The sequence below is a fragment of the Ranitomeya variabilis genome, chromosome 6 (assembly GCF_051348905.1).
Source record: "Ranitomeya variabilis isolate aRanVar5 chromosome 6, aRanVar5.hap1, whole genome shotgun sequence".
Taxonomy (NCBI): Eukaryota; Metazoa; Chordata; class Amphibia; order Anura; family Dendrobatidae; genus Ranitomeya; species Ranitomeya variabilis.
This window is the reverse complement of record NC_135237.1, coordinates 507,267,464-507,286,098: the sequence shown is the minus strand read 5'-3', so window position 1 is coordinate 507,286,098 and position 18,635 is coordinate 507,267,464. Positions and strand designations below refer to the sequence as shown.

General features: G+C 40.4%; 1 protein-coding gene across 8 annotated transcripts in view; it reads right to left on the bottom strand.

Moving 5' to 3' along the window:
* Nucleotides 1–18,635, bottom strand: part of VPS13B (vacuolar protein sorting 13 homolog B) — a 1,111,190-nt gene that overhangs the window by 929,863 nt on the left and 162,692 nt on the right. For 7 of the 8 annotated variants that reach the window (XM_077270879.1, XM_077270877.1, XM_077270878.1 and 4 more), the window contains exons 12-15: nucleotides 14,181–14,268; nucleotides 11,947–12,138; nucleotides 11,623–11,792; nucleotides 5,832–6,026 (exon numbers count right to left, since the gene is read on the bottom strand). In XM_077270879.1, coding sequence (XP_077126994.1) covers nucleotides 5,832–6,026; nucleotides 11,623–11,792; nucleotides 11,947–12,138; nucleotides 14,181–14,268 — 645 coding nt within the window. Of the gene's footprint in view, nucleotides 1–5,831; nucleotides 6,027–11,622; nucleotides 11,793–11,946; nucleotides 12,139–13,810; nucleotides 14,060–14,180; nucleotides 14,269–18,635 lie in introns of those variants that run through there. The other variant, XM_077270884.1, reaches the window with a different exon arrangement.

Sequence of the window (18,635 nt, the reverse complement as noted above, 5' to 3'; positions counted from 1 at the left end):
TCACATATAAATGTTCACAACAGAAAACGCATCCTAAATGTTACAAAATGCATTTAAAGCTAGCACAAAGTCTGCAAACACTGAGATAATGTAAATGGTAACGTACAGACCATACCCCCCTTCCCACATTAAGTGTTGATGATTTATCACATGCCAGGAATCAGACGAGCCTATTGTACAATATTCCTCCAACATCTGTCCCAGAACGACCTGTTGGGATCCATAATTGGTTCCATGTCCACATACACATGAGCAATTGTGTTTCTTTGTGATGACTATATTCTAGCGCTTTGATGTTTTTAACTAGGTACCTCGATGATCTGTGTATGTATTTCTTGTTAGCCTTAACAGGTCAAAGAAAAGTTGTCTTTTGGATCTATAAAGGAAGGCTGAACGAATTGGCAAAACTTCACATTTCAATTCACTAGGACACACTAAAATATTCAGCCACGAAGAGTGCATTCACACCATCAGATTCTGCAGCGTTAAATGACCACCCATAGGACAACATATACAGATCGGTGGTGGCTTAAAAGCCTGTTCACACAGGCGGACAGATCTACAAATGCTAAGTGAGCGACCTGTAACAGGTCCTGTCCAGGGCGCGCAAGCTGCCGAGAATGATGATCTCTTGTGCAGCACAAAAGATCATTTTACCTGATGAAACATTAAAACACCTGTTTATACTGCAAGACTGTCATGAAAAAGAGTATTCCTAAGAACGCTATAAAAATAAAATTGTTAATTAACGCTTGTTAACAGCAATCTTGAAGCGTAATTGGACCTTAAACTTTTTCTATGCTTTCCTCAGAGATGCCGAGTAAAAAGACTCAGAGAAGAACCAAAACAAACATCGTCATATTTGCTAACACGATTAAGTATACATTAACAAATATATATATATATATATATATATATATATATATATATATATATTATGTATACACACATGTATATAATTATACATAGTTGTGTGAAAAAGTTTTAGTCCCATTCACGATTTTTTTGTCTCTTGCAAGTCTGTCACACTTAAATGTTTCAGATCACCAAACAAATTTAAATATTAGACAAAGATAACACAAGCAAACACAAAATGCAGTTTTGAAATGAAGGTCTTTATTATTACAGGAAAAAGAAATCCAAACCTACAGGAGATGGTGTGAAAAAGTGATAAACCTAAATTAACTGTGGTTTATCACATCTTTGGGAAGCGGAGTTCTAATTCGAACCCAAGGCATGAATACTGCCACACCTGTTCTCAATCAATAAATTTAAAGTTCCTCAAAAGCTAGACATCATGCTGCAATCTAAAGAAATTGTGGAACAAATAGAAACAAAGTAAATGAGATAGATCAGGCTATAAAGCCATTTATCAAGCATTTTTCAACCACTGGGACTACAACGAACCACAGTGAGAGCCATTATCCATAAATGGCGAAAACTTGGAACAGAGGTGAACCTTCCCAGGAGTGGCCAACCAACCAAAATTACCCCAAGAGCGCAGCAACAACTCATCCAAGAGGTCACAAAAGACCCCACAACAACATCGAAGAACTGCAGGCCTGACTTGCCTTAATTTAGATCAGTGTTCATGACTCCACCATAAGAAAGACAGGGGAAAATATGCCTGCCTGGCAGAGTTCAAAGACAAAAACCACTGTTGAGCAATAAGAACATAAATGCTCATCTCAGTTTTGCCACATACCATCTTGATGATCCTCAAGACTTTTGGGAAATTACTCAGTGAAATGATGAGACAAAAGTTGAACTTTTTGGAAAGTGTATGTCCTATTACATCTGGCTTAGAAGTAGCACAGCATTTCAGAAAAGGAATATCATACCAACAGTAAAATATGGTGGTGGTAGTGTGATGATCTGGGGCTGTTTACCTGCTTCTGGACCTTGAAGACTTGCTATGGTAAATGTAACCATGAATTCTGCTGTCTACCAAAAAATCCTGAAGGAGAACGTCCGGCCATCTGTTCGTAACATCAAACTAAAGCATAGTTGGGTTATGCGCAAATGAGTGGGCCAAAATTCCTCCAGAGTGTTGTAAAAGCTTAATTACAAGTTATCACAAATGCTTGATTACAGTTGTTGCTGCTAAGGGTGGCCCAACCAGTTATTAGGTTTAGGAGGCAAAGACTTTTTCACACAGGACCCTGTAGGTTTGGATTTATTTCTCCCTTAATAAGAAGGACCTTAATTTATAAACTGCATTTTGTGTTTACTTGTATTATCTTTGTCTAATATTAAAATTTGTTTGGTGATAAGTTTGGGCTCCCCTGGTCAAAATTACTGTTACTGTGAACACTTAAGCAAATTGAAGATGAAATGATTTCTAAAGGTGCTAAAGGTAAAGATGACATATTTCCTTTGTATTTTAGACAAACAAAAATATACTGTCGCTTTTTACATTTTAAAAATTACAAAAAGGAAAATGGTCTGATGCAAAAGTTTGGGCCCCCTGCAAGATTAGAAAAAAAGCAGCACCCCCTTCTCCAAATATCACAGCTTGCAAACCCTTTTTATAGCCAGACAAGAGTTTTTCAATTCTTGTTTGATGGATTTTCATCCATTCTTCCTTTGAAAATGTATCCAATTCTGAGATTCCTGGGTCGTCATGCATGCACTGCTAATTTGAGGTCCAGCCACAGATTTTCAATGATGTTAAGATCAGGGGACTGTGAGGGCCATTGTTAAACCTTCAGCTTGTGCCTATTGAGGTAGTCTATTGTGGATTTTGAAGGGTGTTTAGGATCATTACCCATTTATAGAAGCCATTCTCTTTTCAACTTCAGCTTCTATTTTTTTTTTTTTACAGATGATGTTTCGCATGCATCAAGAACTGTTTGAATTTAATTGCATCCATTGTTTCTCTACCCGTGAAATGTTACCCATGCCATTAGCTGCAACACAACCCCAAAGCATGGTTGATGTTTAATGGTTGTCAAGATGTTCTTTTCCAGAGATTCTGTACCCTTTTTTCTCCACACATACCTTAGATGTTCTTTTGCATACTTTAAACGCAAATTTTATATTCAGGACTCAGGAGAGGTTTTCTTCTGTTGACTCTTGCATAAAGGCCATATTTGTGCATATGTATTTGAACAGTAGAACAATATACCTCAACTCCAGAGTCTTATAAGTCTTTCTGAAGGTGTTTTGCAGTCAAGCGGGAATTCTGATTTCCCTCTCTTGTAATCGTACGCGCAGCTTTCACTGAAATTTTACTTGGTCTTTCAGTCCTTATCTTGACCTCCATTGTTCCTGTTAATAGTCATTTGTTGATTACATTTCAATCCAAGGAAATGTAAAAAATGACAATATATTTTAAATTTTAACTAAAATTCAAAGGAAATCTGTCATCTTTAACTTTAGCCCTTTTAGAAATAATTTCATCTTCAACTTGCAGTTTTTATCGTAGGTACACTTCAACTGTGGGAGACAAAGTTTAAAAATAACAAACAGCAATTCATATTGTATGATTTTTAAATAACATGTTATTGCATTAAATATCTGATCTCCTTCCAATCAGCAAAAATTCTGACTCTCACAGACCCGTTAGTTTTTCTTTAAAAAGCTCTCCTACTCTGCACTCATTACCTGTGTTAATTACATCTGTTTGAACTCATTAACTGTATAAAAGACACATGTCCACAAAATCAATCCATCACACTAACCTCTCCACCATGACCAAGACCAAACAGCTGTTTAAGAACACCAGGGCCAAAATTGTAGACCTGCACAAGGCTGGGATGAGCTACAGGACAATAGGCAAGCAGCTTGGTGAGAAGGCAACAACTTTTGGAACAATTATTAAAAAATGGAAGAAACACAAGATGACTGTAAATCTTCCTCGGTCTGGGGCTCAGTGCAAGATCTCGCCTCATGTTGAAAGGATGGTAAGGAATCAGCCCATATCTACAAAAGAGGACCTGTTCAATGACCTGAAGAGAGCTGGGACCACAGTCTCAAACAATACCGTTAGTAACACACTACGCCGCCATGGATTAAAATCCTGTAGGACACACAAGGTCCCCCCCTCATGCCAGCACATGTACGGGACCATATGAAGTTCACCAATGACCATATGGATGATCCAGAGGAGGCATGGGAGAAGGTCATGTGGTCAGATGAAATCAAAATAGAACTTTTTGGTATCACCTACACTCGCTGTGTTTGGATTAAGAAGAAAGACAAATACAAACCCAAGAACATCGTCCCAACCTTGAAGCATGGTGGGGGGAAATCTCATACTTTGGGGATGCTTTTCTTTTTCAGCAAAGGGGACAGGACGATTGTACCATATTGAAGTGAGGCTAGATGGGGTCATGTAACACGAATTATTGGCAAACATCCTCCGTCCATTAGTAAGAGCATAGAAGATAGGTTGTCACTGGGTCTTCAAGCATGACAATGACCAGAAACACACAGCCAGGACAACTAAGGAGTGGCTTCGTAAGAAGCATTTCAAGGTCCTGGAGTGTCCTAGCCAGTCTCGAGACATGAACCAATAGAAAATCTTTGGAGGAAGCTGAAACTCAATGTTCCTGGCAACAGCCTCGAAACCTGAATGATGTGGGGAAGATCTGTATGGAGGAGTGGGCCAAAATCCCTGCTGCAGTGTGTGCAAACATGGACAAGAACTATAGGAAACATACAACCTCTCTAATTGCAAACAAAGGATTCTGTACCAAATATGCAGTTCTGTTCTTCTGTAGTATCAAATACTTATTTCATGCAATAAAATGCAAATTATTTATGTAAAAACCATACAATGTGATTTTCTGGATTTTATTTTTAGATTCTGTCTTTCATAGTTGAAGTGTACCTACTACAAAAATTACAGACCTCCATTCTCTGTAGGTGGAAAAACTTGCAAAATCAGAAGTATCAAATATTGTACTTATTTTCCCCACTGTATATACATACACACGCACATACAGAGATTGAGAGAGAAAACACAAGAGAAAGGCATCTCTATCTGCAGCATTCATGATTCAAATGTTAACTACTACAGATTGGCTTATTTTATTAAGCGAATTTCCAAATATTAGTATGTAACACTGGATTACGCTACAGGTGATTAAGAGTGACTGTATTTGACTGCTGGAAACTCTGTAACCGCAAAACAAAGAAAAAACTGGAAAGTGTGACCGAGCCCATCTTTATGGGACAATACTCACCCATGCCCCAAAATCCCCAAAAACGCTGATGCCCATGCATATGTTTGATACTCCTGGATTAGCGTATACAAGATCCGACAGAGTAACGTCGATACTGGGAATGTTTTGTTATTTTCACACATATTTAGAGAACCTATAAAATTTGAATGGAAGGTCCTATGCAGAATGTGGCAGATTTTTTGTATTTTGCTGCACTCATGTAACCAATCTGTTGCATTTATTTTTAAAGGAACACTCTAATCAAAACAGATACATCGTTATGCCAAGTAGATGGGCTGGCACGATGTAGCATAAAACAGGGCTAAAAAGAAAAAAAGAATCACAATGTTATGTACAAATCAAATCTTATACCAGATACAATGTAGTGTTTCTTTTTGGCTTTACGTTTTTTGGCATGTAAAAAAAAAGCATCCACATGGCATGATGCAGTCTCTACCAAGCTTTAAAGGGGTTGGCTACTATCTTTATTTTAATAGATGTGTTGGTGATATAATTTTGAATAAATCTACAGTTTTGACCTGACCTCCCTCCTGCTCTCGTTAGTGCAGCGCTCTCCAGTTTTTTAAAATAAATAAAAGATTTATCAGGAATTGCTAAATTAAGCCCATACAGGAACAGGAGGGAAACAAGCTGATATTTTACCTTTAAGTTGCAATGAGCATAGCAATGGTGGAGCAGGTTATCCGACGGCTCGCTGAGACTGCTCACGGTCTCGACTAGTTGCTCTGCATACATTGGCACAGAATGCTCAATGTTGATTTTCTCCGCAAGTATTTTGACTGCAGGTAGAGGTCGTATTGGCTGAAAGTTTGCTGTGTTTACAGGGCAAGCGGAATGCTAAAAAGAAAAACACACTTATTAAGTACTACATTACATGAACGAAATACATGTGCCATAACAGACAGGTAGTTTCTAAAATGTTCAGCTTTTAAATGTTTTTGTCACCTGCCAAAAGAAGAGTCAGGTAGCTATTTTATGTAATATTCAGGACAAAGAATGTTTAAAGAAGACCTTTTATTAGTTTTGGCATGTAAAACTTGACACATTGTGGAATAGTGGCTGCACTACTACAGAGGAGAGCTACTAGAAGTGTTACTAATGAGCAGCACTGCCTCTCCCCCCACACTGATTGCTGGAGATGAGAGCTGAAAACTGTTAGGGTACCGTCTCACAGTGGCACTTTTGTCGCTACGACGGCACGATCCGTGACGTTCCAGCGATATCCATACGATATCGCTGTGTCTGACACGCAGCAGCGATCAGGGACCCTGCTGAGAATCGTACGTCGTAGCAGATCGTTTGGAACTTTATTTCGTCGCTGGATCTCCCGCTGTCATCGCTGGATCGGTGTGTGTGAAACCGATCCAGCGATGCGTTCGCTTGTAACCAGGGTAAACATCAGGTTACTAAGCGCAGGGCCGCGCTTAGCAACCCGATGTTTACCCTGGTTACCATCGTAAATGTAAAAAAAAACAAAAAACAGTACATACTCACATTCCGGTGTCCGTCAGGTCCCCCGCCGTCCACTTCCCGCACTGACTGACTGCCGGCCGTAAAGTAAAAGCAGAGCACAGCGGTGACGTCACCGCTGTGCCCTGCTTTCCGGCCGGCGCTCACAGTCAGTGCGGGAAGCAGACGGCGAGGGACCTGACGGACACCGGAATGTGAGTATGTACTGTTTGGTGTTTTTTTTACATTTACGATGGTAACCAGGGTAAACATCGGGTTACTAAGCGCGGCCCTGCGCTTAGTAACCCGATGTTTACCCTGGTTACCCGGGGACTTCGGCATCGTTGGTCGCTGGAGAGCTGTCTGTGTGACAGCTCTCCAGCGACCACACAACGACTTACCAACGATCACGGCCAGGTCGTATCGCTGGTCGTGATCGTTGGAAAATCGTTTTGTGTAACGGTACCCTTAGTTAATCACACTCTTGTGCTTCAGCACAGTCAACACACTGCAGTGAGAAGAACAGACTGTTTGTCAATACATGTCTCACCGTGAGACTTTTCTAAGCTATTGTGGGGTGTGTTCTCCATTTTCCAATTGTGCTACTGCCTGCATATGATTGGCCAAAGAGTATAAGCCAAGTATAAGCTCTCAGTGAAATCTCTCTCGTAATGCCCACTTGAACGTAGTGTAAAATTTACTGTTTAGGTGCCATTATCTATGGAATGGAGAGGTTAAAATACTTTAAAAAAAAAAAAAAAAAAATTATTTTGCTCCGCAGTGCATTTGTTTTAAAAATTTGGTGAAAGGTTTTCTTTAAAAGGAATGCGTCAACAGAAAATGACATTGTTTAAAAAAAATTTTAATTTTTTTTTTTTTTTTTTACTTATACCATGGTCTGTAATAATAACAATAATATTAATTAGATATAATGCAGTATTTACACTCGCCACTAGGACTAATTTTAAATGCATTCTTCCTGTTCATTACAGAGACATTCGGCAGTCTCATTAGCACTGTTGGCAGGATTACATCGACACACAAAAGATATGGTCTGAGTTAGGGTACTGTCACACAGTGCCATTTTCATCGCTACGACGGTACGATTCGTGACGTTCTAGCGATATCGTTACGATATCGCAGTGTCTGACACACAGCAGCGATCAGGGACCCTGCTGAGAATCGTACGTCGTAGCAGATCGTTTGGAACTTTCTTTCGTCGCTTGATCACCAGCTGACATCGCTGGATCGTTGTGTGTGACAGCGATCCAGCGATGTGTTCGCTTGTAACCAGGGTAAACATCGGGTAACTAAGCGCAGGGCCGCGCTTAGTAACCCGATGTTTACCCTGGTTACCAGCGTAAACGTAAAAAAAACAAACAGTACATACTCACATTCCGGTGTCTGTCCTCTGGCGTCTCAGCTTCTCTGCACTGTGAGCGCCTGCCAGCCGGAAAGCGAGCACAGCGGTGACGCGGTGACGTCACCGCTGTGCTTTCCGGCTATGGTGCTTACATAGTGCAGAGAAGCAGAACGCCGGGGGACAGACACCGGAATGTAAGTATGTACTGTTTGTTTTTTTTACATTTACGCTGGTAACCAGGGTAAACATCGGGTTACTAAGCGCGGCCCTGCGCTTAGTAACCCGATGTTTACCCTGGTTACCCGGGGACTTCGGCATCGCTCCAGCGCCGTGATTGCACCGTGTGACCGCAGTCTACGACGCTGGAGCGATAATCATACGACGCTGCGACGTCACGGATCGTGCCGTCGTAGCGATCAAAATTGCACTGTGTGACAGTACCCTTAGACTTTTGCTGCAAATGCACGTGTGAATTTCCTTACAGAACAGGTAGCAGGTCATTTTCTGATTAAGAGTCCTGATATCGAAAGTGGTAGACAGTTGTTCAGTGCATGTAGCACTAGACGACAATCAATCAATGCATGTATTTAAGAAATAGATTACCCACTGATTAGTGCTAAAAGCTCCAAAACAAAAATGCTAACTAACTGACCTGACCACTCAACCAAGCAAATTTGCTAAAAACATAGATAAAAGTGATGCCCTTTTAAAGGGAAACTATCAGCAGATTTTTGCTATGTAATCAGAGGACAGATTTTAGCAATTTGTCGCTTATTAGGCTGTCTGCTGTTTCCATACAATGAATGTTTTCTCGTAAGGGCATTATCATTGCCCTGACCACAGTGAATGTGAACACTAGTCTAACTGGGCCTCCTCCTCTGACAGGCAGCTTACTATCAATATACCATGTACACAGAAAGCTGTGGTGTGGGCGGTGGGCGGTGTTTGCTTTTGAGTTCTGCTACATGCCATACATAAGAACTCCTGATTGTGTCACAACTGCAGCACCCAGTAAACTAAGTGACACATCATTGGAATCAAGGTCTCTTGGCATACATCATACTTGTCTCAAATGAGAAAGCAAAATCCTGGAGACAGATTCCTTTTATTTTGCCGAAAAATGCATAATAGCCATTTCCTGACTACATTATTATCATTAGTGGATCTGGTTTATTTTGATAAGATGCCTGATAAATTACCGAGTGCCATTACTATTGATTTCACCTGACTCCACCTCTCCACAAGACACAGTTAATAAGCTCCATTCCAACACTAATAGTAATAAATAATACCGCACCTACTCGTTTGTTACAGCGTCCACCCTGTTGATGACCTATTGCTCTCTACATCTCACTCCTAAAATACAATGCTTTTCTCATGCTGCGCCCATCAAACACAAGTCTTCACCTCAATATGTCAGACTTTCCCCCTGCTCTCCAAAAGTTTTTGTCATGCCCCAATGATTACCTACAGGAATGCTATTAGATATATTAATCATTCTTGTGACATGTAAGCAATTTTACTAACCCTTCCCTAATATTTCCAGATGTTCTCCGTAATAGATGACTTCATATATACGTTTTCTCTAACATTACGAAACATTTAAGTGTTCCCTAAGGTAACCGTGTATCTGAACTACAACCTACTGATCGTACCCAGCTGGGTTGATGCTATATATAATTTGTTATTAGGGTCTTCACATAAAAATCTACATGATCTTTCTTTATTGTTTAGAAGTTTCTCCAAACTTCAGTGAAACAAGGAATCTCCCTCCGCTGAAGGAATAGATTGCTCAGGTTCAGTGCAAACGACGGCATTTTATCAAAAACTGCAAAAGCCTGATGAAACGCAGAAAGCGTGTTTAAAACAGGTGCCAATACAAATGGGCCCATAATTTCCCTCTTACGTCAAACTCCGGAATAAAAAACATCTCCTGATCCCTCTGTGCGGTGAAAGACAAAGAATTTCAATGTAATTACGAGGATTCCACATCTAAAATAGGTCTATTAACATGGACTATTGGACACAATCCTCATTTCCCAAACCATCAGCTTTTGATAATAGATCAGTTGATTAATGCATCAAAATGCTTCTCTAGTAAAGCCCCTAATTCACCTAATAGTATTATACCAGGGATGATTGGTTTCTGTGAGAAGGAGATGAAAAAGGACAGGAAATCGGGCAGATTACAGAAAATGTGACTGCTGAAAATATGAAAGGGTTTATAGGATAGACGTGATCAATGGCAAATTTGTCAACTGCAAGATGTAGAAAGAAAAGATGAAAACGAGGAAATTGTTCAGTTTAACAAACTTCTATTTCAATATTGCAAAATTCTCTTTCACAAACTTCATATCCACAATGCAATATTTATAGGTCAAGTATTAAAGTACTATCATGACTTGAAAAATAACATTTTAAAGATGAACTCTGAAAAGGAGGATTGATCTAAAAAGTTTTTGCAATATTTGAAAATGTCTTTGCCACAAAGCCTAGTATCTGGACCTCTATCGTTTTTGTTCTTAGCAAACCACCATGGTCATGTAGATTTGGTTGGAAAGATTGCTGGTGGTCCGGTTCTTGCAGCCGTAAGACATTGTTACATCTAAATGCGACCATATTATACAGTTGGCTGAAGCAGTCTTTAAGGCAGGGGTGCAGAATCTTTTTTCTGCCAAGGGTCACTTAGATATTTATACCATCCTTGGGGGCGGTACAAGTTGCATGCTAACTCTGCCCGCAAGTACTTCATGACGTGGAAACTGGTGTCAGGACGTAATCGTTCAATGCCCGTGCCTCAGCGTTCAGTAGTGAACACAGCATGCTTGCGCTGACAGAGCAAGAAGAAATTAATGGGCAGGCGGCCTTCAAAATACGGATGTCGGCCAAAGCACTGTGGTCCCCAGGAACCTGCTCGGGAGCCGGATAAAAGGTCATCAAGGGCCGTAAATGGCCTATGGGCCTGTTGTTCACCACCACTGCCTTAAGGTTTTCTTAAGTTTACAAGTTATCCCTATCAAGGGAATGGAGGATTATTTTCCCATCGCTCGGTGGTCGGACTGCAGTGGCTTCCACCACTAACCAAAACAAAGGCTTTGAAGATACCAAGATGAATGGAGCTGTGGTTGATCAAGTCCACCTGCGATCCATTCTTTTTAATGGGACCACCACAAATTGCTAAGAGCTGCAGTGCGCATGATAGACCTCCACTCCATTCAGCCGGGGCTCATAAGAGCTTAAGTTCTCGGGATCGTTGCAAGCCACGTTGGTCAGCCCCCAGTGATCACAGTTGTAAATACCCCTTTTAGCTGTCCCTTACAGTCATTTTTGTATTTCATAATGTTGGACGTGTCAAAATAACATTGAAGACTTTTGATTAATGGGGATTGGGCATGGAGAAGCCCCCACAGACTGCTGGAAGTAAAGGGTCACAGTCATTTAGCGGAATTCTCCGTTACTTCAGTTTTCTCTATATCATTTGTGAGAGGTGGGGTAAACTGTTTATGTGCTATGACATTCAATTAGACTGTAAACTGCTCATTTTCACCAATAATTTCTATAAGTCTTTGATAAGGCAGTATGAAGAGACACGTCCATTATTTAGATTTTACTTTACTTTACCTTTTGTCCTAGGATGATGGGCAATAACTGCCCAAGAAGATTAAATTCTGCCATGGTCAGCGTAATGGAGCACTTAAGTAACGTGACAGAAGTCTGTCGAGTAGGAATGTATTCCTCCAAAGAAGCTACTTCCTCAGGGGTTGGCAGAGTCTTATATTCCTCCTGTAGAACTACAAAAAAAAAAAGTTTGTTCCATGTCTACTTTTCATTTTTGTTTTTGGGGATCGAAGATCTGATTTTAGTTTACAACAAAACAAACTTTGATAGGCTTAAAATCATAAAGAATGGGAAAATGTTTTTTATATATATTTTTTATGTTCATACCAGGACGTGAACAGCTGTATGCCTCATATTCATGATCAAAAGAGCACGCCACCATCTTCATGATCCTATGCACAGAACTGCTGTCCAGCCGGAGGTCAATGGGTCCAACTACAAGCCGCTTGACGGACATCTCTTGGAAACTGCCATTCTCGTCTGCTTTGGTAGCTGGGAATTCTTGCTGACTTATAGAACCTGGTAAAAATAAATCATTAAATGTCTGACATAGCAACAAAAAGTCATGGAAAGCAGAATGTAAACAAATAATTACTGAAGGAGTAATTATTGCTTTTGATGTTATTTTTTCATAAACCTGTATTACATGTGAAAAGATGAAAGTTTGTAATAAAGCTAATTAGAGAAATCAGCTTATTTATCCTCCTGGACTGAGCTTTCATTCTCAATTCATGGGTAAAATATGACTTCAGATTTTCCCATTACTGATATACAGTTGGTGTTTGTAAAGTTCTATGGAGAAAGTGAGGATTGAGGAGCAGGAAGACATTCTACTGCAATGACTGTCACCACTGGAACGTGAATGTTGGATGAAAGAAGGGATGGTCTTGTTAATGGGTATGTGCACACGTCAGGATTTCTTGCAGAAATTTCCTGAAGAAAACTGGAAATTTTCTGCAAGAAATCAGCAATTTTTTTTTTTTGCGTTTTTTTTCCCGTTTTTTTCGCGTTTTTTTTTAGCATTTTGCAAGCGAAATTAGCTTGCAGAATGCTAAAGTTTTCCAAGCAATCTGTAGCATCGCTTGGAAAACTGACTGACAGGTTGGTCACACTTGTCAAACATACTGTTTGACAAGTGTGACCAACTTTTTACTATAGATGCTGCTTATGCAGCATCAATAGTAAAAAGATATCATGTTAAAAATAATAAAAAAAATAAAAAATGGTTATACTCGCCTTCTGCAGACAGCCGATCTCAGCGGCGTCCGTTCCTATAGATGGTGTGTGCAGGACCTTCGATGTCATTGCGGTCACGTGACCGCGACGTCATCGCGGTCATGTGACCGCGACGTCATCGCAGGTCCTTCACACACACCTTCTATAGGAACGGAAGCGGCAGCATGCACCGCTGAGAGGCAGGAAGACCCCGGGGGCCATCGAAGGTGAGTATATGACTATTTTTTATTTTAATTCTTTTTTTTTTTTTTACCAATTATATGGTGACCAGTCCGTGGAGGAGAGTCTCCTCTCCTCCACCCTGGGTACCAACCGCAAATGATCCGCTTACTTCCCGCATGGTGGGCACAGCCCCGTGCCGGAAGTAAGCAGATCAATGCATTCCTAGGTGTGCGGAATCCCCGCAATTCCGCAAATTTAATGAACATGTAGCTTTTTTTTCCGCAATGCGATTTTTTTACGGAAAAAATGCAACATTTGCACAAGAAATGCGGAATACACTTAAAATAATGGGAGGCTTATGTAAGCATTTTTTTCGCGTTTTTATCACGTTTTTATAGCGAAAAAACACGAAAAAAACGCGAAAAATACTGAACATGGCCTTAATCTGAACACTGGTTCCTTTTGCTGCAGAAGATAAAGAGTTAATGTTGCCTGCCAAAATCGGAGTGATTGGCCAACAATTAAATGTATATGGGGCCCCCTGACTCTCCCACGACAGATGGTGTGTGGGTTCCAGCATTTCTGATTTTGCCTATCCTTTGGTCCTTGGTGAGATTCTGTGAGGCAAGGGGAGTCTAGCAACGGCTCTCCCGTAGATAACACAGGCGTGATTCATCAGAGAGAGCACTTCGGTGGATGGAGAAGTCGGGAGAGATAGCTGCAGGCTGAACGATCGCCCAAACCATCATTCAGCCCACAGCGATTTATTGAACAGCAGCAACCGGGAAAAAAAAAACCACAATGATGCCAGCTTGAAAATAACCTAAAGTTTGAAGTGATGAGGAATGAAGACGACAAATTGGGCACTGTGCCTTTATTAGATTTTATGAATCCCCTAATCTAAATTCAGTGCAGTATCACAATACACACAAGGCAATTGACAAATCCAGGTGATGGTGATAAGGTGCAGACAACGTCATGAAGTCTTCCTGGTAGTATCCCCAGACGGACTAGGTGTGTCTGTAGCATTGAAGAGGTTACGCTAAAAAGGTAAATATCCAAGGTAAAATTGAGGACAGACTGTCAAGGACCAGGTGGCAATGAAGGAAGTGTTTGTTTCTGTTATTTAAGAGAGGACAAACAGGAGAGAAAGGAACTTGTACCTTTGCCACCAGTAGACTCCATTGTGTAGAGGTAATCCATGTAGAAAGCCCCAAACCTCTGCATTCCCGCTATCTCCGTGTATGTCTCCTATCAACAAAGCAAAGCAAACATGGCTCTGGTTTAGCACAAGAGAATCCCCAGATTACAACAGGACAGACAAAGTATCACAGACAAGTGTGTGTTTGGGTTCCAGTGTGAACACACAGCCAAGCTTATCAGTACAAAAGAACAGATGTTGTCCTAAGAACTTACCTTGTCAAGATAGGCAATGAAGCTTCTAGGTGCCCCCCCAGAACAAAACCAATACCCATACATCAGCAGGACAATCTTACCAACAGGGTAATTATGGCGAGTTAATCAACAGCTCTAATTGGGCTCCAAGGTCTGTGCTTGACATCCGTTCTATTGTGCAGGTTTTATAATAATTTTTGCTATTTTTTCCTTCAATTTTAAAGTCTTTCCTATACATTTTATACATTTCTATGTTTCTTTTATTATTTATATGGATCTATCAGCATTCATAAATGGGGCAAAAATTAAAGAGCATTTCCATAAAATGCACCCTCATTTCTGTGTAAGGATTAATCCGTGAAAGTATCGGATTGGCAAATTTGGATGCTGAAGTTGGTGAATCTGAACCAGCAGGAGACACTAGACGCTTCACATGACTGATGTCCCTTCTGGCTGCAAAAATGGGAAGTGCAATTTGACTTCTAGAAAACGTTTCACATGTCAGAGACATTTCAGCAAGCAGGTGTCCGGCAAAAGGCGGCATATATTTTCAATGGAGAGAGGCAATTAAGACACTACCAGACCCCTATGCATCCTGCAGACCCCTCAGATCTAAAGTCACTGTGCACTGGTCTACAGGCTGCACCTCATTCACTTATCTGGGGCTTTTTTCTTGAATCTATTTTTTTTCTCAATTTTCATCATTGTTTTTACCATCACTAATTTTCTAGCACGTAAAAAAAAATAAAGATTTCTCCTACCCATTAGAGCATTAAAAACCAGCAGCAAGCAAATGGCCTCCATCTTATGTCCATGATATTCACAGAACCATAGTTTTATATGGTTGATTGTGAGTTGTGACTTGGATCAAAAAGGACATATCTCTGTGAATTTTTGCAGAGACACGATCAAAAAAAAAAATAAAAAAAATCATGGATATGTGAACAGCACCATAGACTATAATGGGCACATGCTCTAAACACTAGAAAAAAAAAAAAATATATATATATATATATATATATATATATATATATATATATATATATATATATATATATATATTTATATATTTCAGACCAAAAGCTAGGACACACCTTCTCATTTAAAGATTTTTCTGTATTTTCATGACTATGAAAATTGTACATTCACACTGAAGGCATCAAAACTATGAATTAACACATGTGGAATTATATACTTAACAAAAAAGTGTGAAACAACTGAAATTATGTCTTATATTCTAGGTTCTTCAAAGTAGCCACCTTTTGAATGGGGTTGGGACCATCAATTGTTTTGTGCAGAAGTCTGGTGAATACACAGCTGATAGTCCTACTGAATAGACTGTTAGAATTTGTATTACGGCAAGAAAAAAGCAGCTAAATAAAGAAAAACGAGTGGTCATCATTACTTTAAGAAATGAAGGTCAGTCGGTCAGAAAAATTAGGAAAACTTTGAAAGTGTCCCCAAGTGCAGTGGCAAAAACCATCAAGCGCTACAAAGAAACTGGTTCACATGAGGACCGCCCCAGGAAAGGAAGACCAAGAGTCACCTCTGCTTCTGAGGATAAGTTTATCCGAGTCACCAGCCTCAGAAATCGCAGGTTAACAGCAGCTCAGATTGGAGACCAGGTCAATGCCACACAGAGTTCTAGCAGCAGACACATCTCTACAACAACTGTTAAGAGGAGACTTTGTGCAGCAGGCCTTCATGGTAAAATAGCTGCTAGGAAACCACTGCTAAGGACAGGCAACAAGCAGAAGAGACTTGTTTGGGCTAAAGAACACAAGGAATGGACATTAGACCAGTGGAAATATGTGCTTTGGTCTGATGAGTCCAAATTTGAGATCTTTGGTTCCAACCACCGCGTCTTTGTGCGATGCAGAAAAGGTGAACGGATGGACCCTACATGCCTGGTTCCCACCGTGAAGCATGGTAGAGGAGGTGTAATGGTGTGGGGGTGCTTTGCTGGTGACACTGTTGGGGATTTATTCAAAATTGAAGGCATACTGAACCAGCATGGCTACCACAGCATCTTGCAGCGGCATGCTATTCCATCCGGTTTGCGTTTCGTTGGACTATCATTTATTTTTCAACAGGACAATGACCCCAAACACACCTCCAGGCTGTGTAAGGGCTATTTGACCAAGAAGGAGAGTGATGGGGTGCTACACCAGATGACCTGGCCTCCACAGTCACCAGACCTGAACCCAATCGAGATGGTTTGGGGTGAGCTGGACCGCAGAGTGAAGGCAAAAGGGCCAACAAGTGCTAAGCATCTCTGGGAACTCCTTCAAGATTGTTGGAAGACCATTCCCGGTGACTACCTCTTGAAGCTCATCAAGAGAATGCCAAGAGTGTGCAAAGCAGTCATCAAAGCAAAAGGTGGCTATTTTGAAGAACCAAGAATATAAGACATATTTTCAGTTGTTTCACACTTTTTTGTTAAGTATATAATTCCACATGTGTTAATTCATAGTTTTGATGCCTTCAGCGTGAATGTACAATTTTCATAGTCATGAAAATACAGAAAAATCTTTAAATGAGAAGGTGTGTCCACACTTTTTGTCTGTACTGTATATATATATATATACATACACATATATATATATATATATATATATATATATACATACATATATATATATATATATATATATATATATATATATATATATATATATATATATATATATATATATATATATATATATATATATATAACACACACATACACACCCATACATACCCATACATACTTGGCACACTCCAGATATGGTGAAAAGGGATTTAATAGATTGTCAAATACATACAGTAGTCACAAGTACAAACGTTTCGGCCTGTGAAGACCTTCATCAGTGTACTAATGGAAGTAGTAAATGGGTGTGAAGCTTTTAGCCCACTAATAAAGAGGATGCTCAGATAATGTAAGATGAGCTGATAATCAGGAGCTAAATAATGGCAAATCAAGTAGTTAGAAGTGAAGATGTGACCATCGACGTGGTATCTACCGCAAGTCTGGGTGCCATTCAGCTTTTCCCGCATTTTAAAAGTGATTGAAACCGTTCAACCAAACTCCCCAATAAAGAGTCAAGCACAGCTGTAAAGAGGGCTAGGGCTGGCGATGTACATCAGATAGCTGACAGTACGACAGGTTTGGCTGACCGCTGTATCTCTTGCCAACCATCATCCTTAACATACATAAGTTCTCATTAGGGAGAGGGGAGTAAGCTGCTGCCAGGCACCTCTGGGGACGGCTTATCAGCATCATATCAAAAAGATTGGGTAGCCCAAATACAAGTCCCCCAATCCCTCTCCTCCCAGACATCTGCCATCAGGAGAGAGTAGTGAGGCCCCCATACAAATTACATGGTCTTCCAGACCCCATTTCTACTGTACATGACCAGCTTAAAGGGAATTGGTCATTGTGAAAATGGAAACTGATCTGCAGGAGGTGATTGATCAACTGCTGCTGCTCTGATAGCTAGACATATTTGTGGGAAAAGTTTCAGCTAAACTTGAATTTTTTTCATTGAAATCTCTGGCGTTTGTATGCCTAGGAGTCCAATGTGACGTTCTACTGGCAATTGCCAATTTTCACTGTGTGACTGAGCATGCAGAGATAGCTTTCAGTCACTAGTAGGACCACCCACTTGACCCCTATATAAACACACACTAGGGATTTCAGCAGGGGCGGACATATTATAGGTGCAAACTGAGAGGCACACCGGACTCCAAGAGGTAGCGGGGGCCACTATCACCTCCAAAGCAGGTGGAATTCTGCACTGTGATGAGCTATTGGACTGAAAAGGGCCCCTATAATTTTCTTGCCAGCTGACTTTTATTTTGCCCAGTGTCTCCTTCTCTGCCCCATGCTGTCCGCAGCTTGTATCATATATACAGCAAAAATAAATCTGAGTCAATTTGTTAAACAATAAAATCTATTCAAGTCAAATTTCCCTGGTTTATGATGGAAAATCTGGCGCCATCTTTCTGCCTATGACAAGCATATAAACACGGCCAAGTGCTTTTCAATATTTTATTGGGACAGCACTCAGCCTGATGTTATTCTATGGGGCAGTGCTGATCTGTGTGCTTTTTTACAGACCAGATTAGTCTGTTGAAAAAAAAAAAATCACAGCATACTGCAAATGGCTCCACAATTTGGATCATGGACACCCATTCAAGTCTACGGATGCATGTAAAACATAGGACTGCACTCGGATGAC